General features: G+C 45.4%; 2 protein-coding genes, 1 long non-coding RNA gene and 1 other non-coding gene across 16 annotated transcripts in view; 3 read left to right on the top strand and 1 right to left on the bottom strand.

Annotated features, from left to right (window-relative positions):
* Positions 1–1,697, top strand: part of GLE1 (GLE1 RNA export mediator) — a 42,164-nt gene extending 40,467 nt beyond the window's left edge. For 3 of the 4 annotated variants that reach the window (XM_055270917.2, XM_055270915.2, XM_063635802.1), the window contains one exon: positions 508–1,697. In XM_055270917.2, coding sequence (XP_055126892.1) covers positions 508–576 — 69 coding nt within the window. In that variant the 3' untranslated portion in view covers positions 577–1,697. The remainder of the gene's footprint in view (positions 1–507) is intronic. The other variant, XR_008656481.2, reaches the window with a different exon arrangement.
* Positions 291–12,496, bottom strand: LOC129478837 (uncharacterized). Its single transcript, XR_010119947.1, has 3 exons — positions 12,371–12,496; positions 3,095–3,701; positions 291–607 (listed from the first exon to the last, which is right to left on the bottom strand). It is a non-coding gene; the product is annotated as an uncharacterized lncRNA (long non-coding RNA).
* Positions 3,931–3,992, top strand: LOC129479947 (U7 small nuclear RNA). The gene has a single exon (XR_008656870.1). It is a non-coding gene; the product is annotated as a U7 small nuclear RNA (small nuclear RNA).
* Positions 12,497–12,576: 80 nt separating the features above from the next.
* SPTAN1 (spectrin alpha, non-erythrocytic 1) overlaps positions 12,577–20,386 on the top strand; it is an 80,410-nt gene continuing 72,600 nt past the window's right edge. For all 10 annotated transcript variants that reach the window (XM_055270840.2, XM_055270839.2, XM_055270835.2 and 7 more), the window contains exon 1: positions 12,577–12,699. The gene's annotated coding sequence lies outside the window, so the exon portion shown is untranslated. The remainder of the gene's footprint in view (positions 12,700–20,386) is intronic.

The following is a 20,386-nucleotide window of genomic DNA, read 5'->3' as shown; positions in this document are numbered from 1 at the left end:
TCATTAATATATATTTTTTTGCATGTTGGCCAAGGTTATTTTCTTAGTCTCAGGTCTGGGGAATTGGTAAATGTCATCACTTTTCTCCATGAGAACAAAATGCACTTTCAAGTTGGACTCTTCCCCTACTTCCAAGTGCCAAGAAATTGTAAAAGGTTAATTTTGACAAAGAATTTAGAACACCATAGTGGGTTTGCCAAGATAGCCTGCTGACTTTTCAGCTTCTCAAAGCTCGATTGTGAAAATAGTGACTGTGAAAGATGAGGTTAGGCTGTAGGGAGACAAGAGTGGGACAGGAATAATAAGAGCATTTCATTTGTTGTCTGCAGCAGTTCATGCAGAAGTGGACATCTTATATAGAACCATCAGTCTTACTGGCTTTTTCCTTTTTGTTCACTCTTCCATAGGGCTGAAATATGGTGTTCCTCAAAGCTTCTTTTAACCATTAAGTGTTGGGAACACTGTTATCAGAAACTCATTCTGTTTTCTTCATCTTTCCCTGACCAGAAATGTTTGCAACACAAGGACATTCCTGTCCCCAAGGGCTTTCTGACTTCCTCCTTCTGGCGCTCCTGATGTCACTCTATCATCCACCATCACCATTATGCTGCAAAGAGGCAATAATAAAGGAAATGAAGACAGCTGTATTTGGGAGAAGTCATGTCAGATTCAGAAATGTGCCATTATGTATTTTTATGTATTTATACCTTGTGACTAGGAGAGGAGATTTTCATGCATCACAAATTTCTTGGAGGTCCCTTAGTAGATTTGGTAGTTCCTTAAGAGATCCACATGATAAAGTAAATGGAATTGGCCTTTCTTGTTTTTTGCAAAAGTGATAAAAGGTGTTTAGCACTTGGTCTCCTCCCTTGTCTCTAGTGTCTTTCAGAAAGTTGGCAATACCTTAATAAATGCACTCTGAGCTGGACGGGGCCCACCATTTGCACCCACCTACCCACCCTCACCCCTGTTCAGATGAATTTCCAGAAAGAGCTAAGGCTCGTAAGGTTCCCTTTTAAGTATTATTTAATAGTTGAGGCCAGATACTTACACGCAAGTCTGGGTTATGGTTGTTTTGCCTTTCTCAGCTTGTGAAGTCATTCTAAAGCCAAAGGAAGTATGTGATATACACATGGACTGAGGACCAGATGACACTATGGCTAGATTAGCATCTGGGATTAGGACTGGAAACCCATGTCATATTGAACCAAGGGGTACTCTTTGTCGTCCTAATTTGGAATTTGGTCCCTGGATGGCTAGGGATCCATGAACCAGGCAGGTACCTTTTTTGTTTTTGTTTTGTTTTGTTTCTTTTCTGTTTGAATTAAGATGGACTAAGATGGGGCTTGCAACATTAAACACGAGCTGAGCATCCATAAGCATTGAATTGGGATTAAATAAAGATGTTGGGCAGGAACTGAACACTGCTAATATGATGATAAATATGCCTGACTAAAGCCACTACAGAAATCCAGAGATTGGCTGTTAAAATTTGTTTTGTGGAAAGACTAATTCTCTTTGATACTGCAGAGGCAGTGACCATGGATCTGTTCCTCTGTGCTAACTGTCTTGTGCCAGGGTGTGTTTGTGGGGGAGTGTTCACTGGTACTCCTGAGTGGCCTGAAGTGACCCATTCTATGAATTGTTAATTAAGGTGCCAAAAAAAAATAAATAATAAAGCTTGGTTTTTTAAAAAACCCATTGCTGATGTATTGGTTCAATATGATCAATTTCCTCTGTCTTGAGCTATGTAAATCATGGTAGTATAAAAGTCCAGGTGTAGCCGGGCGTGGTGGCTCACGCTTGTAATCCCAGCACTTTGGGAGGCCGAGGCAGGCGGATCACGAGGTCAGGAGATCAAGACCACGGTGAAACCCCGTCTCTACTAAAAATGAAAAAAAAAAAAAAAAAAAATTAGCCGGGTGTGGTGGCGGGCACCTGTAGTCCCAGCTACTCGGAGAGGCTGAGGCAGGAGAATGGCGTGAACCCGGGAGACGGAGCTTGCAGTGAGCCGAGATTGCGCCACTGCACTCCAGCCTGGGCGACAGAGCGAGACTCCGTCTCAAAAAAAAAAAAAAAGTCCAGGTGTAGAGTGGTATGCATTTATTCCTTTTGGTCTTCTTGACCCACACCTTGGGACTATTCTTTTTCTGTCATTTCCTTTTTTGGAATTATGTACTAATAACTGACCCTATTTTATCTAGCAAGAGATGTGAAAGTATATTAAAATGTTTGAAAGACACAATGGGCTGTGCTTAGTGGCTCATGCCTGCAGTCCCAACACTTTGGGAGGCTGAGGTGGGAGGATTGTTTAAGTCCAGGAGTTCAAGACCAGCCTGGGCAACATAGTGAGACCCCCCATGTCTAAAACAAATTTTTTTGGCCGGGCGTGGTGGCTCACATCTTACCAGCTTGGCCAACATGGCAAAACCCTGTCTCCACTAAAAATACAAAAATTAGCCAGGTGTGTGCCTGTAATCCCAGCTACCCAAGAGGCAGCTGAGGCAGGAGAATTGCTGGAACCCAGGAGGCAGAGGCTGCAGTGAGCCGAGATCACACTGCTGCACTCCAGCCTGGGCGACAGAGTAAGACTCTGTCTCAAAAAAAAAAAAAAAATTTTTTTTTAAATTTTTCGGGCATGGTGGCTCATGTCTGTAGTCCCAGGTACTCAGGAGGCTAAGGTGGGCAGATCACTTGAGCTTGGGAGGTTGAGGTAGCAGCGAGCTGTGATCATGCCACTGCACTCCAGCCTGGGTGACAGAGCAAGACCCTGTCTCAAAAAAATAAAATGGTAGACACAATGGAATGAACACTGGGGAGGGAGTCAGGAGACCCGGGCTCAAATCACTTTTAGGTTTTTGGCCTTGGGTAGGTCCTTCACCCACTCTGAACCTCAGTATCCCCACCTGTAAAACAAAAGAATTGGACATGTCACTGTAGTTTTCAAACTATGCTTGATAGCAGTTCCTTAGGGAAGAGCTTCCCAGCTGGTGTGCCTTGGCATGCTGACCTCATTAGCCTTCCCAGACAAGGCCTGTGGTGGTGTGGTGGGTGAGCCCCCAGGACCAGTTCCATTCACATTTCCTCTCCTTACCTTTGCCTTAAAAATGGCATCATTCGAGGCCGGGCGAGGTGGCTCACGCCTGTAATCCCAGCACTTTGGGAGGCCGAGGCAGGTGGATCACAAGGTCAGGAGATCGTGACCATCCTGGCTAACATGGTGAAACCCCATCTCTACTAAAAATAAAAACAATTAGCCGGGCGTGGTGGAGGGCGCCTGTAGTCCCAGCTACTCGGGAGGCTGAGGCAGGAGAATGGCGTGAACCCGGGAGGTGGAGCTTGCAGTGAGCCAAGATGCACCACTGCGCTCCAGCCTGGGCAACAGAGACTCTGTCTCAAAAAAAAAAAAAAAAAGCATCATTCAGCCAGGTGTGGTGGCTCATGCCTGTAATCCCAGAACTTCCAGAGGCCGAAGCTGGTGGATCACAAGGTCAGGAGTTCGAGACCAGCCTGGCCAACATGGTGAAACCCCCATCTCTACTAAAAATACAAAAATTAGCCGGGCATGGTGGAGCACACCTGTAATCCCAGCTACTCGAGAGGCTGAGGCAGGAGAATTGCTTGAACCCAGGAGGCGGAGGTTGCAGTGCGCCAAGATCGCACCACTGCACTCCAGCCTGGGCGACAGAGGAAGACTCTATCTGAAAAAGAAAACAGAAAAAAAAAAGGCATCATTTTCTAGGTACCGTGACAGGAAATAGGTTGGGAAGCAATGACTTCAGGACAGGGGGATGTTGAGTGAATGGGGCTCAGCCCTGTAGCCAGTCAACATACAGAGGCTTAAAGCAAATTTCCAAAAGGCATCCCTTTTCCTTCAAGATACTACCACCCTCTATTGGACAACTGCCCTGTTAATAACTACAAATCTATGAGTGTTATAGCTCTTTTAGAATTTGTCTAGCAGGTTTTCCGATCTTCACTGGAAAGTTTTAAAAAATAAAATTATGATGGAGGTGGATGCTACCTCCCAGAGTTGTGCAGCTCATGTTTTGCACAACCATTTAGGGGTCCTAATGGAGCTCTGGGATCCTCTCTGCCACAGCCTTTTTGTTTTATGTGCTGTATGATATATTGTGGTTCCATGTAAGATTATGTATGGAAAAGTTCATCTGTCAAAAACAAAATGAAAAATCACTGGATGAGATGATATATAATTTCTCTTCCACTTTGAATTTGTATGACTTCATAGAAAATACCTCTTAGGCTGGGCATGATGGCTCACACCTGTAACCCTAGCACTTTGGAAGGCCAAGGCGGAAGGACTGCTGGAGCTCAGGAGTTCAAGAGCAGCCTGGGCAACATAGTGAGACCCCCATCTCTATTATAAATTTTTAAAATTTTAAATAAAAACATTAAAAAGAAAATTTATGAAATATCTCACGATTTTTGAATTATTTGAATATTCTTCCTCTAGTGGTTAATGGTCTTGCATATGTCATTCAATGCTGGCATTCCTAATGGATTTCAATGGTAAACCCAGAAAGGAGAGCACTGGGAGGACAGGTTTTTGATACTGACGGATAGAGATAATGATTACTAGATGAGAGATGCAGCTCCTGATGGAAAGTAGCATCAGATTCCTTACAGCAGAATACTAAGGACTGCCTTCGGTTTTAATTCAAGTACCCACTTGTCTCCTTTCTTGCTTTCAAACTTGACCTCATTTATCAGGCTGAGGATCCATGTTTTTGTCACATTATTGTCCTACTAAAGCAAATTTGATGACAAATTAAAAATTCCAAGAGGACAGAAACTCTACACCTCCCTTACATAGAAGAATAGATTTCTGAGGATTTCCCACCCATGTGCTAGGAGCTTTCCCCCTACTTCTCAAGCTTTCTATGATGATAGCGGTGACATAATTAGGCTTTGACATCTTCTATCTCAGTGTCAGGAAAACCAAAAGCTCCACTAAGAGCCACAGAGCTTCTTACAAGTGCCTTATATCACACCTGGTAATCCTCTTCACTTTTCTTCATCCTGCCTAACGAATTCCTGACATTAGATTTCCCGTGGACCTTATCTACAGAAAGTAGATTAAGCCAGGTGCAGTTCACACCTGCACTCCCAGCGACTTGGGAGGCCAAGGCAGGAAGATTACTTGAGACCAGGAGTTTGAGACCAGCCTGGGCAATACAGTGAGACCCCATCTCTTAAAAAAAAAAAAAAAAAACGGCCGCGTGCGGTGGCTCATGCCTGTAATCCCAGCACTTTGCGAGGCTGAGGCGGGTGGATCACGAGGTCAGGAGATTGAGACCATCCTGGCTAACCTGGTGAAACCCCGTCTCTACTAAAAATACAAAAAAATTAGCCAGGCATGGCAGCACGCGCCTGTAGTTCCAGCTGCTCGGGAGGCTGAGGCAGGAGAATGGCGTGAACCTGGGAGGCAGAGCTTGCAGTGAGCCGAGATCACGCCACTGCACTCCAGCCTGGGTGACAGAGCAAGACCCTGTCTCCAAAAAAAAAAAAAAACAGGTCACACGCCTGTAGTCCCAGCCACTTGAGAGGCTGAGGCAGGAGGACGGCTTGAGCCCAGGAGGCTAAGGCTGCAATGAGCCATCACTGTACCACTGTACTTCAGCCTGGGCAACAGAGTGAGACGCTATCTCTAGGGGGAAAAAAAGCAGATTAGAACTATAGTCTTCCTGGCTATGTGATGCATTTCCAAAAACACCCATTATAAAGGAATTTATCCTTTCATTTAAAGCCAGCCTCCATTTAAGAAAATATCAGTTTTTTTCCAGATGGATGTATTCAAGAACTTTTTTTTTCTTTTAGCTCTTTCAGGATATTTATACTCAGTGCAGCATGTGATCCTAGATTGGAACCTGCACCAAAAATAAAGATATTTCTGTGGGTGTGTTTTTTGCCATAAAGGACATTGGAACAATTGGTAAAACTTGAATAAGGCCTATATATTAGATAACAGTACTGTGTCAACATGCATCTCTTCACTTTGATCATTGTACTGTGGTTATGAAAATGAATGTTCTTATTCTTGGAAAATACACATTGAGGTAAGTGGGCATGATGTCTGCAAGTTATTTATTTTTTTGAAACAGAGTCTAGCTCTGTCGCCCAGGCTAGAGTGCAGTAGTGTGATCTCACTCACTGCAACCTCTGCCTCCCGGGTTCAAGCCATTCTCCTGCCTCAGCTTCCTGAGTAGCTGGGATTACAGGCACGTGCCACCACGCCTAGCTAATTTTTGTATTTTTAGTAGAGACGGGGTTCCGCCATGTTGGCCAGGCTGGTCTTGAACTCCTGACTTCAGGTGATCTGCCCACCTTGGCCTCCCCGAGTGCTGGAATTACAAGCGTGAGCCACCACACCCAGCCTGCAACTTATTTTCAAATGATTGGGGGGAGGGGGATATCTATGTGTATATATATATATATATATATATATATATATATATGTATACACGTGTGCATGTCAGTGTATATGTATACAGCTGTGTGTCTATATATGTAAACACAGAATAATAAAGCAACTGTGGTCAAAGGTTAACAAATGGGGGAATCTGGGTGAACTGTATATGGTATTTCTTCCCAGTATGTAAATTGGAAACTATTTCAAAATTAAAAGATACCTCTCTTTTCACCCTGCAAAAAAACATGCTTACAATTCTGATGAGGTGACAAAATCAAGCTCTGGAACCTACAACCCTGAAAACAGGACCCTGGTGACTAAGGTTACCTTGAAGCCATCAACCTGTAGCAAGGATGGAATGTTGACTCTAAACATGTTTTCAAGAGAGGTGACTTGAAGGTAGAATTTTAATTCAATCGAGAATGCGATTTAAGCACCTGGAGCACTTGATGGGTTGAGCTAAAAGTTACAGGAGCACAGAGGATAGACTTATTTCATCTAGTCTAAGTCCAAAGGCCTGAGAGCCAGTCAGCTGATGGTTTAAATCCCAGAGTGCTTTTCCACAGGGTTCAAAAAAAGGGCTTGGCAGTCAAATAAGTTTGGGAAATTATTATTATTTTTATTTTTTTTTTTTTGAGACAGAGTCTCACTCTGTCACCAGGCTGGAGTGCAGTGGTGTGATCTTGGCTCACTGCAACCTCCACCTCCCGGGTTCAAGCGATCCTCCTGCCTCAGCCTCCCAAGTAGCTGGGACTACAGATGCACGCCACCACACCCAGCTAATTTTTGTATTTTTAGTAGAGATGGGGTTTCACCATGTTGGCCAGGATGGTCTACATCTCTTGACCTCGTGATTTGCCCACCTCGGCCTCCCAAAGTACTGGGATTACAGGTGTGAGCCACTGCGCCCGGCCTGGAAATACTATGTTAAAGGTGAAGTAATCAATGATTACTTACCTATTTGGCAGAATGGGCCAGGTGTGGTGGCTCATGCCTGTAATCCCAGCACTTTGGGAGGCCGAGGAGGGCAGATCACCTGAGGTCAGGAGCTCAAGACCAGCCTGGCCAACATGCTGAAACCCTGTCTCTACTAAAAATACACAAAAATTAGCTGGGCGTGGTGGCAGATGCTTGTAATCCCAGCTATTCGGGAGGCTGAGGCAGGAGAATCACTTGAACCCGGGAAGCAGAGTTTGCAGTGAGCTGAGATCGCGCCATCGCACTCCAACTTGGGCAACAAGAGCGAGACTCAGTCTCAAAAAAACAAACAAGAATGGCAGAAAGTTGATAACTGTTGGAGCTGGGTGACAGGCCTATGGAAGTTCACTGTATTAGGGTCCCCAGAGAAACAGACCAATAGGAGATGGATGGATGGATAGATAGACAGGGATATGATGAGATTTAATTATGAGGAACTTATTCATGAGATCATGCAGACTGAGAAGTCCCACAATCTGCCATCTGCAAGCTGGAAACCCAGGAAAGCTGGGGTTGAAATTCTAGTCTAGAGACGAGGTTTCACCATGTTGGTCAGGCTGGTCTCGAACTCCTGACCTCAGGTGATCCACCCTCCTTGGCATCCCAAAGTGCTGGGATTACAGGCGTGAGCCACTGCGCCCAGCCTATAATTCTTACTTAAATGGACTGAGTACCATTCATGTAACCTAAAATTCAGTAACACCTCAAATATTTTCTCAAGTCAATAAGTATTGTTATCATGAATATAGTCTTGAATTTATGAATCGTAATCATTTTTCACTTGGTGAGTAGGTTATGCCTATTTTTTTTTTAATTATTAACATTCTTTTTTTTTTTTTTTGAGACAGGGTCTCACCCTATTGCCTGAGCTGGGATGCAGTGGCACAGTTATGGCTCACTGCAGCCTTGACCTCCCGTGCTTAGGTGATCCTCCCACAGCCTCCTGAATAGCTGGGACTACAGGCGCAAGCCACCACATCTGGCTAATTTTTTTTTTTTTGTAGAGATGGGGTTTTGCCATGGTGCCCAGCCTGGTCTTAAACTCCTGGGCTCAAGTGATCCGCCTGCCTTGGCCTCCTAAAGTGCTGGGATTGCAGGTGTGAGCCACCACGCCCGTCCCAAATGAAAATGCATCTTGTCCTGCTTAAGGCAGATTTCTAGATGTAACTAACATTGCTGGGTCAAATGGCATGCAAATTTTATATTTTGATCCACATTGCCAAACTGCTCTTCCAGAAAGGTTCTACTTACATATACTCAAAATGGGTAAGATTTTCAGGCAGAAAGGAGGCATGAGTGTTGGGAAAGCATGTTCTAATTGGAGGAAAAAATTGTTCACAAAAGCATGGAGTTGGAGACATAACATGTTTTGGAAAGAGGCTAACCTCAGACCAGTAGAGAAGAACTGTAGGGAATGATGCTGTGAAAAGGTAAATTGGAACAAGACTGTGGAGGCTGCAAAGTTCGGCCTATTCCGTAGGCAACGGGAAACAACTGAAACTTGTTGAGAAGGTTTGACGTGGTTTGTGAAACTAACTGTAGTAGTGGGTTCAAGGTAAGCAGGAGGGACACGGACTGACCAGGCCTAGCAGGCGGCCCTGCAAGGGAACAGATGTGAAATGACTGGAGCCGGATTACGAGGTCGGATTAGGGGAGGGGAGGGAGGAGTTTACATCTCTGCTGTCACCTGGAGTCTTAAAACCCTGGTAAGGCCACACTCCCAGAGCCTATCAGGCTGCTTCTCTAATGATTTTAGAAGCAGTGGCTTGTGTTTTGCTTTATTTTTTTATTGTAGTAAAATATATAGAGCATAACAGTTTAAACTATTTTTTTTTTTTTTTGAGACGGAGTCTCAATCTGTCGCCCAGTCTGGAGTGCAATGGTGTGATCTTGGCTCACTGCAACCTCCACCTCCCGGGTTCAAGCGACTCTCCTGCCTCAGCCTCCTGAGTAGCTGGGATTACAGGTGTGCACCACCACACTCGATTAATTTTTGTATTTTTAGTAGAGACAGGGTTTCACCATGTTGGCCAGGATGGTCTCAAACTCCTGACCTCAAGTGATCCGCCCACCTCAGCCTCCCAAAGTGCTGAGATTACAGGCGTGAGCCACCAAGCCCGGCCTAACCATTTTTAAGTGTACAGTTCTGTGGCATTATGTACAGTCACAGTGTTGTGCAACCATCACCACCATCCTCTCCAGAACTCTCTTTCACCATCCCAGATGGAAACTGTTCCCACTAAACAATAATAACCCATTCCTCCCTTCCCTTAGCCCCTGGTAAAAACAGTTTTTTCTGTCTCTATGAATCTGACAATTTGAGGGATCTCATATAAGTGGAATTGTCATACAATATTCGTCCTTATGTGTCTGGTGTATTTCCCTTAGCATAAAGCCTTCAAGGTTCATCCAGGCACTGTGTTTTGAAGATCTGTTATTTCTTGCCAGCTCTGACACTGCAGAATGTCATGTGGGAAGTGCAGTCCACTTGCCAGCATGACTCTTCCCAATCAGCTCCCTTCTAGGGAAGAAAAATAGTGGAAGTGCTGGCCTGTTATCTTTGCAGGGGGTGAGACAGGGTGTGGAGGGGAGGGCAGGAGAAGGGCTCTCTCCCAGAGAGAGTGGGCAAGTGACTTTCCCTGGCTGGAACATATGGACACATCACTACAATTAGTGTGTTTTCCAACAGTTGACCTTTTCAACAACCTGAAAAACTATTGGGACTATCTAGATGCTTAAGCTTAGGGTGCCTATCAAACCTTCTGAGGACTGCTGAAACTAGAAAAAGGAGTTGAGAATTCAGTACAACCCTCTGCTTTTTAGGAGGCCAGGAGAGGTGTGACTGAGAACATGGAGTTGATTGGTTACAAAGCCGTTACACTGTCCTGTGCTTTTTTGTTGTTGTTGTTTGTTCCCCCAGCTTTCCACACCTACTAGGGTGTTAAGCATATGGTGAAACTGGTGGGAGGTGAGGTAGGCAGACAACAGAACAGTGAAGAATGGCTTTTTAAAATGGCTCGTTTTAAGTGCCAAGTGCAGAGAAGGCAGGGTGAGTGGGTGGGAGGTGGAGAGCGCTGGGAATACTGTTTCTTGGCCATGTCTCAGATCAGACAAAGGATCAAATAAGATTTTAGTTTCTCTATCAATACAGAGCTCTCTCTTAGGTCTCCAATTCGTTTTGCATCCAGCAAAAGCAGCAAAACCCCCAGTTCACTATGGGGCCAGGGTGATTTAATAGAAAAACCCTTCCTTTTTAATAGCTCTTGCCCCTCAGTCCCAAGGTGCTTTCTTTGCTGGAGCAGAAGGTCTCGGAAATTTAGGGAGCTACAATTGTGTTAGCCATTTTGTACCCAGAGCTGAATATCTGATCAAACATTTTACTGCAACCTGCTGGAGAAGAGGCCACGGATACCATCAGCTGTTCCCAGAAATGCACACCCCAGGGTGGAGTTGCCCAGCACTGTTTTCTCTACATAGAAGATTGCAGGAAATGCCTCTCAGCTCCTACGTTTATCCTACACAGATTCTCTAAAGCAGCTTCTGGGGTGTGGCCACTCCTTTTCTCACCACTCCAATGGAGTGAGTGGGTAGGGAAATTTTTCCTCAGTATCATGGCTACAGCCAGGACAGCTTAGAAACCGTATTGCAGGTCCCAGGCATGGGGAAAGAAGCCAAACTGCAGAGGACGAGGAAGCTCAGCGCCAGGTCTGGGCCCAGATTCTGGTGCAGTGCCCAATGACTTTATATTTATTTAAAGAAGGGAGCTGCTTGGTAACCAGGAGGCTGAAGCCTTCCTAAGCTGCAGAGCTCCCTGTCTGCCTGACTGCACAGGAATGATCTGGGTGTTACTCCCAGTGGCTGCGGCCCAGCTGTCACCAGAATGGGGACAGGGAAACGGCTTCCTAATCCAGGGCTCTGGCTACAGAGTTTAGAGCCAGGCCCTTAAACTGCTAGGACTTTAAGGATCAGAAATTCTGAGAATCTTATTTTTCTCTGTCTGCACCCCAGCAGCCACCCGCATCAAAATGCCTCCCTTTTCTATTTGAAGGCAATACACATACGGTTGCAAAGGGAAGGTTCTGAGTGCTGAGATGTAAATCCTAGCTCTTCCAATTGCTAGCTGCCTGACCTGGGCCAAGAGACTTAGCCTACATGAGCATTATGTAAGAGTGCCCATTTGTAAAACGGGAAAACATCTCATAAAATTATTGCAAAGATTAAGAAATGAAAAGGTAACACGAAATACTTAGCATAGTGCCTAGCACACAAGGAAAGTTCGATTAATTGTGCCAGAAAGAACCTTAATGTCTTGTTTATGAAATAGAATGAATGTACCCTATTCCACTGGCGACCTGTGAGAAAGCTTTTGCTGCAGGAATATAATAAATTATTATTTTGCCGCTGCCGTTTCTCTCCCCCATAATCTCCAAGAACATAAGAAATTAACTCTCCAAATCCCAGAATGACAGCTTTATGCCCCAAATTAGTCGACTTAATTTTTTTTCTGATTCGGATTTGGCATTTTCCTCTCACCAACTCCTCAAACCCGGGGCCCCAAATCATCCGCGTCTTCTTGACCCCAGCCCCCACCGAAGTAGGCTGACTTGGGACCCCAGCGCCAGCCTCCTCCTCGGGAAAGTGAGCAGGAAGAAACTCGGGTGATCTCACCCTTTGGGACTGGGCGTTTTTCCGGCCGGGGAGCGCAGCATCCCCAGCCAGATTGCAGCGATACCCCCGCCCCGCCCTTCTCCGCAGTCTTGGAAGAGCTCCCAGGGCGGAGTGGTGCGATGCAGACGACTGTCCGCAGGGCGGGCGGTGGCGGGGCGCAAGCTGCGGGGAGGGAGGTGAGGCGGGAGCGTCTCTACCGGCCAGGGCGTAGGCAGTGACCTCACTGCACCATCACCCCTCACCCCCTGCGCGCGCCCCATTTCCCCATCCTCCCGCGGCCCGCCCCTCGCTCACCTCTTCCCCCGCATCGTGGCTTCGGCTCCTTCCGGGATCACTCGGCCCTTTCCGCCGGGCGGTCGGGCGGCGAGCCGGCGGGAGCACCGCCCCCTTTGGTCCGCGGGCGCGCTCCCCCGCCCCTCGCGCAGCGCCGGGGCGCTTCCCCTGGCGCTCGCGCCCGCCCGCCGCGGGAGCGCGCGTAGCCGCTTATAAAAGTGGCGGGGCGCGCGCGTCGCCGCCACTACCCGCTGCGGAGTGAACGGCGCGGAGCGGAGGCCGCGGAGGCTCCTCGGTCCTTCAGCACCCCTCGGCCCGACGCACCCACGCCTCTCACCCCCCGAGAGCCGGTGAGAAGGGCAGCCGGGGAGCTCCGGGAGGGAGCGGGCCCCGGGCAGCCGACCCCCGGGCGGGAGCTGGGCAGCTCTTAAGGCGGGGCGGGGCCGGCGCGCGGACAGGTGAGCCGGGCGGGCCGCGGGGCTGCCTCCGTTCGGCTGAGGAGTGGGGGAAGCCGCTGCCGCTGCTTTTGTGGCGCGTGGGCTGCGGAGTAGCAGTCGGGCCAAGGCGGGCGCCGCCGCTGGAATGTCACTGACGGGGGGAGGGGGCGCGAGGCCGCCGGGTCCCTCCCAGCCACCCCCAAGCCTAGCTGCGGCGCGGCCCGGCCCTGCCCTGCCCCATCCGGCTGCGGCAGGTGGGTGGGGGCTCCCTCGTCGGGATCTTCGCCAGCCGCCTCCCTGCCGAACGCTCCCCGCACCGCCCCCGGTCCCTTCCTTCGGCCGGGAGCGACTTCTGCAGCTCGTTCTTCTGAATCGCACCAGCAATGCCGGCCAGCCGTGGAGGGAGGAAGAGCCCGGGGAGCCCAAGCATAGCGTAAACGGCTCTCTGACCTTAATTTCATCCTGCATGGCGAATCTCTGCTGTCTCTCTGAACGCAGAAGGGTCGGAGACTGGCCGTCTCCTTTTCTTTCCTTGTAATAAACATTTTTCTTTCTTCCCAGTTGTGATTTGCTTGTAAATAATAGGTAAATGCGGTGCTTGCATGGTATGAGGCTCAAATCAAATAACTTAATAGCTTAGCGTTCTTGTTTGTGTATGTGTGTGTGCTTCCTGGGACTGGGTCTTTCGAGTCGAGATACAGTGTCAAAAATTCTGCCATACCACTGTTGAATGATAGAACAGTCTTTTGTTTGAAAGCTGTCCCTGAGAATTTGATTAGACGCTTCCCCAGAACATCGCTTTCTAAAGTCTCTTTCATGTACTGGAGTAAAATACATTTTAAATAAGCGCCTTGTTAAAGTTAAGAGTTGAATATGTTTTAAATGAAAAGCCTGAATAGCTCAGAAAGCTGGGTTGAGATGATGCTTGAACTGTTCCAACATCTTATCAGATCTCTTTTATATAATAGATCCTAAAATATTTAAGCCCTTTGTTCTGTCTTCATCATGGTATTTTAGAAAAACTTACCATCATGGCTGTTCGGGAAGAACAGGAGAGAGGCCATATGAAGTATTTTCATAATGGGTTGAGAAATTGCGTCGTCATAGCAATTGGCCTTAAGTAAAACAGAATGTATCAAAGATGGAAGGGTGGGGGTGTCTTGGAGCCAGGAAACAGAAAATCTTGGGAATAGCAGCAGGAACACTCAGCTATATGAAGCCATTGAGCCAAGGTTCCGACTCCTTAACTAGTCGTTTATTTTCCCTTTCATTGCAGCTAACTAATATCTTAGATTTTAAAAGGTCAAATTGAATGTGCTACGGAGGAAAAAAAAGTACTGCAGTAAGGGCCTCTGTGCAGAGGAAATTAACAATAAGCCTTTTTTAGTAACTGGGCCAATAATTACTCAGAGGGACCCTCAAAGTGTGTTAACTGTTATCCAGGGACCTTGATGGAGAGACTGGAAAGGAGGATTTTTGCTTCATCCTGGACAAGTGTGAAGCAGCTCTTAATGGCAAACCATCAGCCTAGTAACTGATTCTCTGATACGCTTTGGTCTTGGCCGTGTGTTTTGTAGTCATCTAATAATTGGAGAAATCTGATATGTCACAGGCTATCCTGTAAGCCTGTCAAGCAATCTGATGAAGAGGTGGACACGGGGAGAGCTGTTTTAAGTATGTCTTTTGGTTCCCTGGGTTAGAATTTTTTCTGCTTTTTCTTACCTGCCTTCATCCAAAGTGGGAGGTCAACTGCAGATCTTGAAAAGTGGATCTCAGGAATAGTCCCCCATGTCCTGTCACTGCTGAATCTACACTAAGAATGGACAGTGTGTTCAAGGCTGGCCTGCCTTTGTAATCAGTCCTCCGTGGGCTATGCAGGGATCCCACTAGTTATGCACTCAGGTCTGTTGCAGCGTATCAGCTGCGGCTGTACTGTAAAAGAATGCAACGCCCTAGTGGCAAATGCTGACTCCAGGAATGCGGAGGAGGAGGAGGACTGCATAGCTCATCACTTGGGGCCACTTGACTGGAGCAGCTGTGCTGTGAACCATCACCTGTCTTCCACCTTTTTTGCATATTCCTCTTGTACCAATTTTGAACAGGAAATAGTATTTTGTAAAGTAAGTGTACTGGCAAACTAGGCCCAAGTCAGATCTTTGTGGCTTGAGTTCTACTTTGTGGCAATTTCATGAAGTCATGCTCTTTTATTGCTGAATGGAAGGGGATTTAGGAATCATCTTGTCCTGGGATCCTCAGGAGGAAGGCATGTTTAGTTTGAAAAAGTATATTCAGTATTATTACTTTGACAAGTGGGGAAATTGAGGCCCAAAGGAGAGTGAGACTTGACCAGGGCAGCATATCTAGATAGTAACTGCCAAGACCTGGGAACCTTGGTTCTCCTTCCACATTTTAAATCCCTCGTGGGATTTAGACACTATACAGAATGTCAGAGAGAAGACATTGAGAAAATACCTGAAATTGGATTTTTAATCTGTATTCATGTTTTTTAAATAATCTGTTTTCGTCATGATTTTGTTCCCTTTGCCCTTAGAAGCTTGTTATCTTGCTCTCCCCCCTCCCTCTTTAGACTCCACATTCCTCCATCATGTTGTCATCGTTTCGTAAACGCAGAGTCCAGGTATTTGACCAGCATGCAGAAAACGGGTTGCCTTTTTGGTTTTGCCTGGCTTGCAGTGAAGGCATATTCGTGTCAAAGAGGTTGAATGATCCAAAGAAAGGGGGAAAAAAACCCTGCTTGCATGATGTTTCTGTTAAACAAATTGGTTAGGATTTGTTTGGGGTTTTTTTGGTGTTAAATTATCAGAAGTATTAGTAAATTTACTTGAAAGTTTGCAAAGCCTTCCCTTTTTTTTTTTTTTTTTAACCTCCCTCTCTTTCTCTTTAAGGCATTAATATATTAATTTCTTACCACCATTCTGGTGTTTGCATGTAGTGTTTGCTGACTTTTTATTGGTGGCTACTTGGTTTTTAAGAACCAAGGGACTAAACATATTATCCTAGATATTTGGAAAACATAATCTGAAAATACATAGTAAAAATTGTGTTTTTAAAATTTGACAAATATTGTAAACTTGGGTTTGTTTCCTGTTGCATTGACTTCTTCCACCACAATTTCTATAATAAAATAGAGCTTACCTTTTCATGTTTAAAAAATAGCTCTTGGGCCGGGTGCGGTGGCTCATGCCTGTAATCCCAGCAAGCTTGGGAGGCCAAGGTGGGTGGATCACAAGGTCAGGAGTTCGAGACCAGCCTGGCCAACATAGTGAAACCCCATCTCTACTAAAAATACAAAAAATTAGCCGGGCGTGGTGGCGGGCCCCTGTAATCCCAGGTACTTGGGAAGCTGAGGCAGGAGAATCGCTTTAACCCAGGAGGTGGAGGTTGCAATGAGCCAAGATTGCACCATTGCACTCCAGCCCAGGTGACAGTGCGAGACTCTGTCTCAAAAAAAAAAATTTAAAAACAGCTTTCTTTATATGTTTTCTTTGTGTACAGTCTTTGTTTTCTAAATCGGACCTTTTTCAAAAAAAAATTTAGTATCTTAATATCCCAAAATAAGAAATATAAATATTGGAAATTTCTAGTGATTATAGGTGATAAATCCAAGGCAGGCCTTTTTATAAATCAGATGAGTTATTTATTTAAATGAGGTTTATAAAAATGGGCCACATTATAACCATTTCCTGTTTTGAGTCATAGTAACAATAAGGAACTTAAATACCTCTCATCTGAATTTTGCAGGTTAAAAGGTAAGTAGCAGCAAGATAGTATTTGGGAAGCAATCAGAAGTAAGTTTTCTCAATATTGCTCTGCATTTCTGGATTTTGATGCAATGCAGTATGAATCTTTTGCTTTCTTAAAGCTAAATCCCTGCTCACCTCTGCACAATTGCGCTAACAAGTTGAAATGAATTAATCAGTTTGAAGGCTGACATGCTGATCCACAATCCTGATTGGAATGTGGTTTAAGCAAAAATACTTATTGTTTTTATTTATGGTGTTCAGTCATCCTTTATGTATTATTGACCTCTCTGCTTACCATCAAATCTGCCACTAAAATCTGCAGCTAAGCTGGTTTTGAGTTAATTTTGTTTGATCTGAGAATCAACTGGTATACAATTTTATGAGTGCTAATCAATTCTTTGGTGGTTTGTTCTTAGGGAAGCCCTTCCACATCCATGGATATAGTTCTCTTGCTTTGCAAATCTGAAATTTGGTAATAGGCTGGCATCCTAAGCCACGGAGAAAAGACATTGTTGGTTCTGCACATTTGGGTTCTGACTAAGCAACAAAAGCAACTGATGAATGGTTTCTGTGACCTTTTGCTTTGGGTGATGTTTATGAATTTTTCCATAACCAAATGACGAAATGACCGTTCATCCTGTTAGTCCCTAAAAATCCCTTTCTTGCAAAACTGTATGTCTGGTGGTGTCCTGCCTGACAATCAGAATTCATTTTGTAGTATTCCAAATGTCTCTTACATCCAGTACGTTCAGCTTGCTGAAAGAATGGCAATCCCAATGCTTTGTTTTTAATAGAGACTCCTTTCAGCTTCACTATAATTTTTTTCTCTCTGTTGGGATTCCGTAGAGAAACTCTGACTGCACTCAACTGCAGGTGCCAGGTTTACAGAGTCCAGAGCATTTGACCTTTGGTTTGAAAATGTTTGTATCTGCAGTCTTTTGTGTTGCTTAACGCAGTGTGATTCCCACCCACTGCCTCTGCCTGTACAAGAAGATATAGCTATATATCCTGTAAATACCCCTCCATTTTTTTTATTTTTATACTCCCAAATTTTATGCCCCCAAATACCCCCAAATTTTTATTTGGGGAAGGAAAATTCCCCAAATACCAAGAACTGCCTCAAACAGCTGTTTCTTGGCATTCATCAAGAAGACAAAGATATTTATGTCTAATCTATTTTGTAGGAATCCATTTTCAGTTGATATTGTGTATAAGTTTGTGTTTGATATCATGGATCATTCTGAAGCATGCTATATCTTTGGATTAAATTAGAAATTTCTTTCTTTTTTTTTTTTTTTTTTTTTTGAGATGGAGTCTCGCTTTCTCGCTTTGTCACCCAGGCTGGAGTGCAGTGGCGCAGTCTCGGCTCACTGCAAGCTCCACCTCCCAGGTTCACGCCATTCTCCTGCCTCAGCCTCCCGAATAGCTGGGACTACAGGCGCCTGCCACCATGCTTGGCTAATTTTTTGTATTTTTAGTAGAGATGGGGTTTCACCGTGTTAGCCAGGATGGTCTCAATCTCCCGACCTCGTGATCCGCCCGCCTCGGCCTCCCAAAGTGCTGGGATTACAGGCGTGAGCCACTGCGCCTGGCCGTAAATTAGAAATTTCTAACCAAGATTCATATCTTTAGACCCCACTCTTCTTCCGAGATCTGGCAGTATTGTAAGGATGCTGACAAGTTTATTTTATTCATTTTATTTATTACAATAGAGGACATAGTTCTAATTCTTGCTTTATCCCCCCGAGATTCGCATTACTTGCTGAATGATGCAGCTAACGTTTGACTGCTGCATTGCAGCATTTATAAATAGCCTATGTCTTCAGTCTTCTCTAATAATATTTTGCAAATATATACCTTTTTTTTTTAAGTTACCGTAAATGGGAAGTTGTCCTTAAACATATAGAGAATATACTTAGCACTTCGTTTCCCCTCCAGTCTCCATGTGAACGGACTTGATTGGCAAAATCAGAGACAGTCGGCTCCTTTGAGATAAGCAGTCAGTTGATTGCATTCCTAGGAAGTCGTCTCTGTTGTGGTTTTTAGGCAGTTAGTGGAACTGATAGATAGGCTGGTAAGATTGGAGTTTGTTTTTTAATGGCACGTTTCCCAGATTTTTCCTTTCTGGCACTCTCAAAAGGCGTTAATCCCATATGGCTGGGAACAGCCTGGAACATTCTCTGTGAAGTCGGCCTAATCAGTCTGCTGCATATGCCAGGGAAGGGGTGGGGTGCTTGCAGCATGCAGCCTCGGTTGTGGAAGGAATGTGGCACGCCCAGGCCGAGTTGACATTTCAGTAACTCTGACAGTTTCGTGTGAGAGTTTGTAGCACCTTTGGATGGCAGGAATTCTTAATGATATTTATGAGAATTTTCCTGTGTTTAATGTAGTCTACAGAAATGACCCTTTTAGGAGCAAAAAGAAACTGGAACTCGTGTAGATAAACAAGAGACAGCTCCCTATCAGGTTAAGAGGGGGGAAACTCTTACTAACCCATAGTGGTTTTTGGTGTCTCTTGTAATTGCACAAATGAAAATTCTGAATGCTGACTGCAGTGGGAGCGCATTGGTGACTTTCAGATACCCAGCTCCCCAGAGACAGCCTGTTGTGCCTTGGCAGACCTCCCACCTACTGACGTCAGCTGATCTACTGCAGGAAAGAAAAGTCCATTATTGCCTGACCAAAGCACTTGGTATAGAATTGACTCGTTCTACTTCACTGGGGTGACAAAGAGGGCCTTTTAGGTTGGTTAATTTCAGCAGGGCCTTGCTGAACTGTCTCTCTGGATTGGCAGGATCAAATCAGCAAGCTGGGCCCAAGCAGGGGGACTTGCTCAGATGGAACCTTTGTGATATTATGATGGAGATTTTCTTATCATAAAGGGCTGCTCCCAAATGTGATTTCTTAATTTCCGTAGCAGGTAAAGGATTTTAGAAATGCAGTGACTCCTGTGATAGGAGGCAGAACAGCACCATACACTCGAATCCTGGAGACTTCCATCTCTTTCAGGAGCTCGTGTGCAGTGTCGTTATTGTTCCATGTGTAACTATACCTTCCTTGGAAAATTTCTTTACAAGAAAATTTTGGAAGCAAACAAATTAGATGCATAATTTCTCAATGTTTTTCCATCTTAACTGTTTCCTGAGGGTTGAGAACAAAGGAAATATATAAATAAATAAGTCTAACCCTAATTGTTTACTAAGACTCAATCTTAAATAATTTTGATTTTTTTTTTTTTTTTTGAGACGGACTCTTGCTTTTTCGTCGCCCAGGCTGAAGTGCAGTGGTGCAATCTTGGCTCACTGCAACCTCCGCCTCCCGGGTTCAAGCGATTCTCCTGCCTCAGCCTCCCAGGTAGCTGGGACTACAGGCATGCGCCACTGTGCTCGGCTAATTTTTGTATTTTTAGTAGAGATGGGGTTTCACCATGTTGGCCAGGCTGGTGTCAAACTCCTGACCTCAGGTGATCCACCTGCCTTGGCCTCCCAAAGTGCTGGAATTACAGGTGTGAGCCACCCTGCCTGGCCGATAATTTTGATTTTTAAAAAATGATTAATACATCCACCTCACCTTTTTTTTTTTTTTTTTTAAAAGAGACAGAGTCTCGCTCTGTCGCCCAGGCTGGAGTGCAAAGGTGTGATCTTGGCTCACTGCAACCTCGGCCTCCCAGGTTCTAGCAATTCTCCTGCCTCAGCCTCCCAAGTAGCTGGGATTACAGGTGCACGCTGCCACACCTGGCTAATTTTTTGTATTTTAATAGAGACGGCGTTCCACCGTGTTGCCCAGGCTGGTCTCGAACTCCTGAGCTCAGGCAATCCACCCCCTTCAGCCTCCCA

Source organism: Symphalangus syndactylus, chromosome 3 (genome assembly GCF_028878055.3).
Source record: "Symphalangus syndactylus isolate Jambi chromosome 3, NHGRI_mSymSyn1-v2.1_pri, whole genome shotgun sequence".
In the NCBI taxonomy this organism is placed as follows: Eukaryota; Metazoa; Chordata; class Mammalia; order Primates; family Hylobatidae; genus Symphalangus; species Symphalangus syndactylus.
The sequence above is the reverse complement of the archived record's forward strand: the minus strand, read 5'-3'. Positions and strand labels throughout refer to the sequence as shown.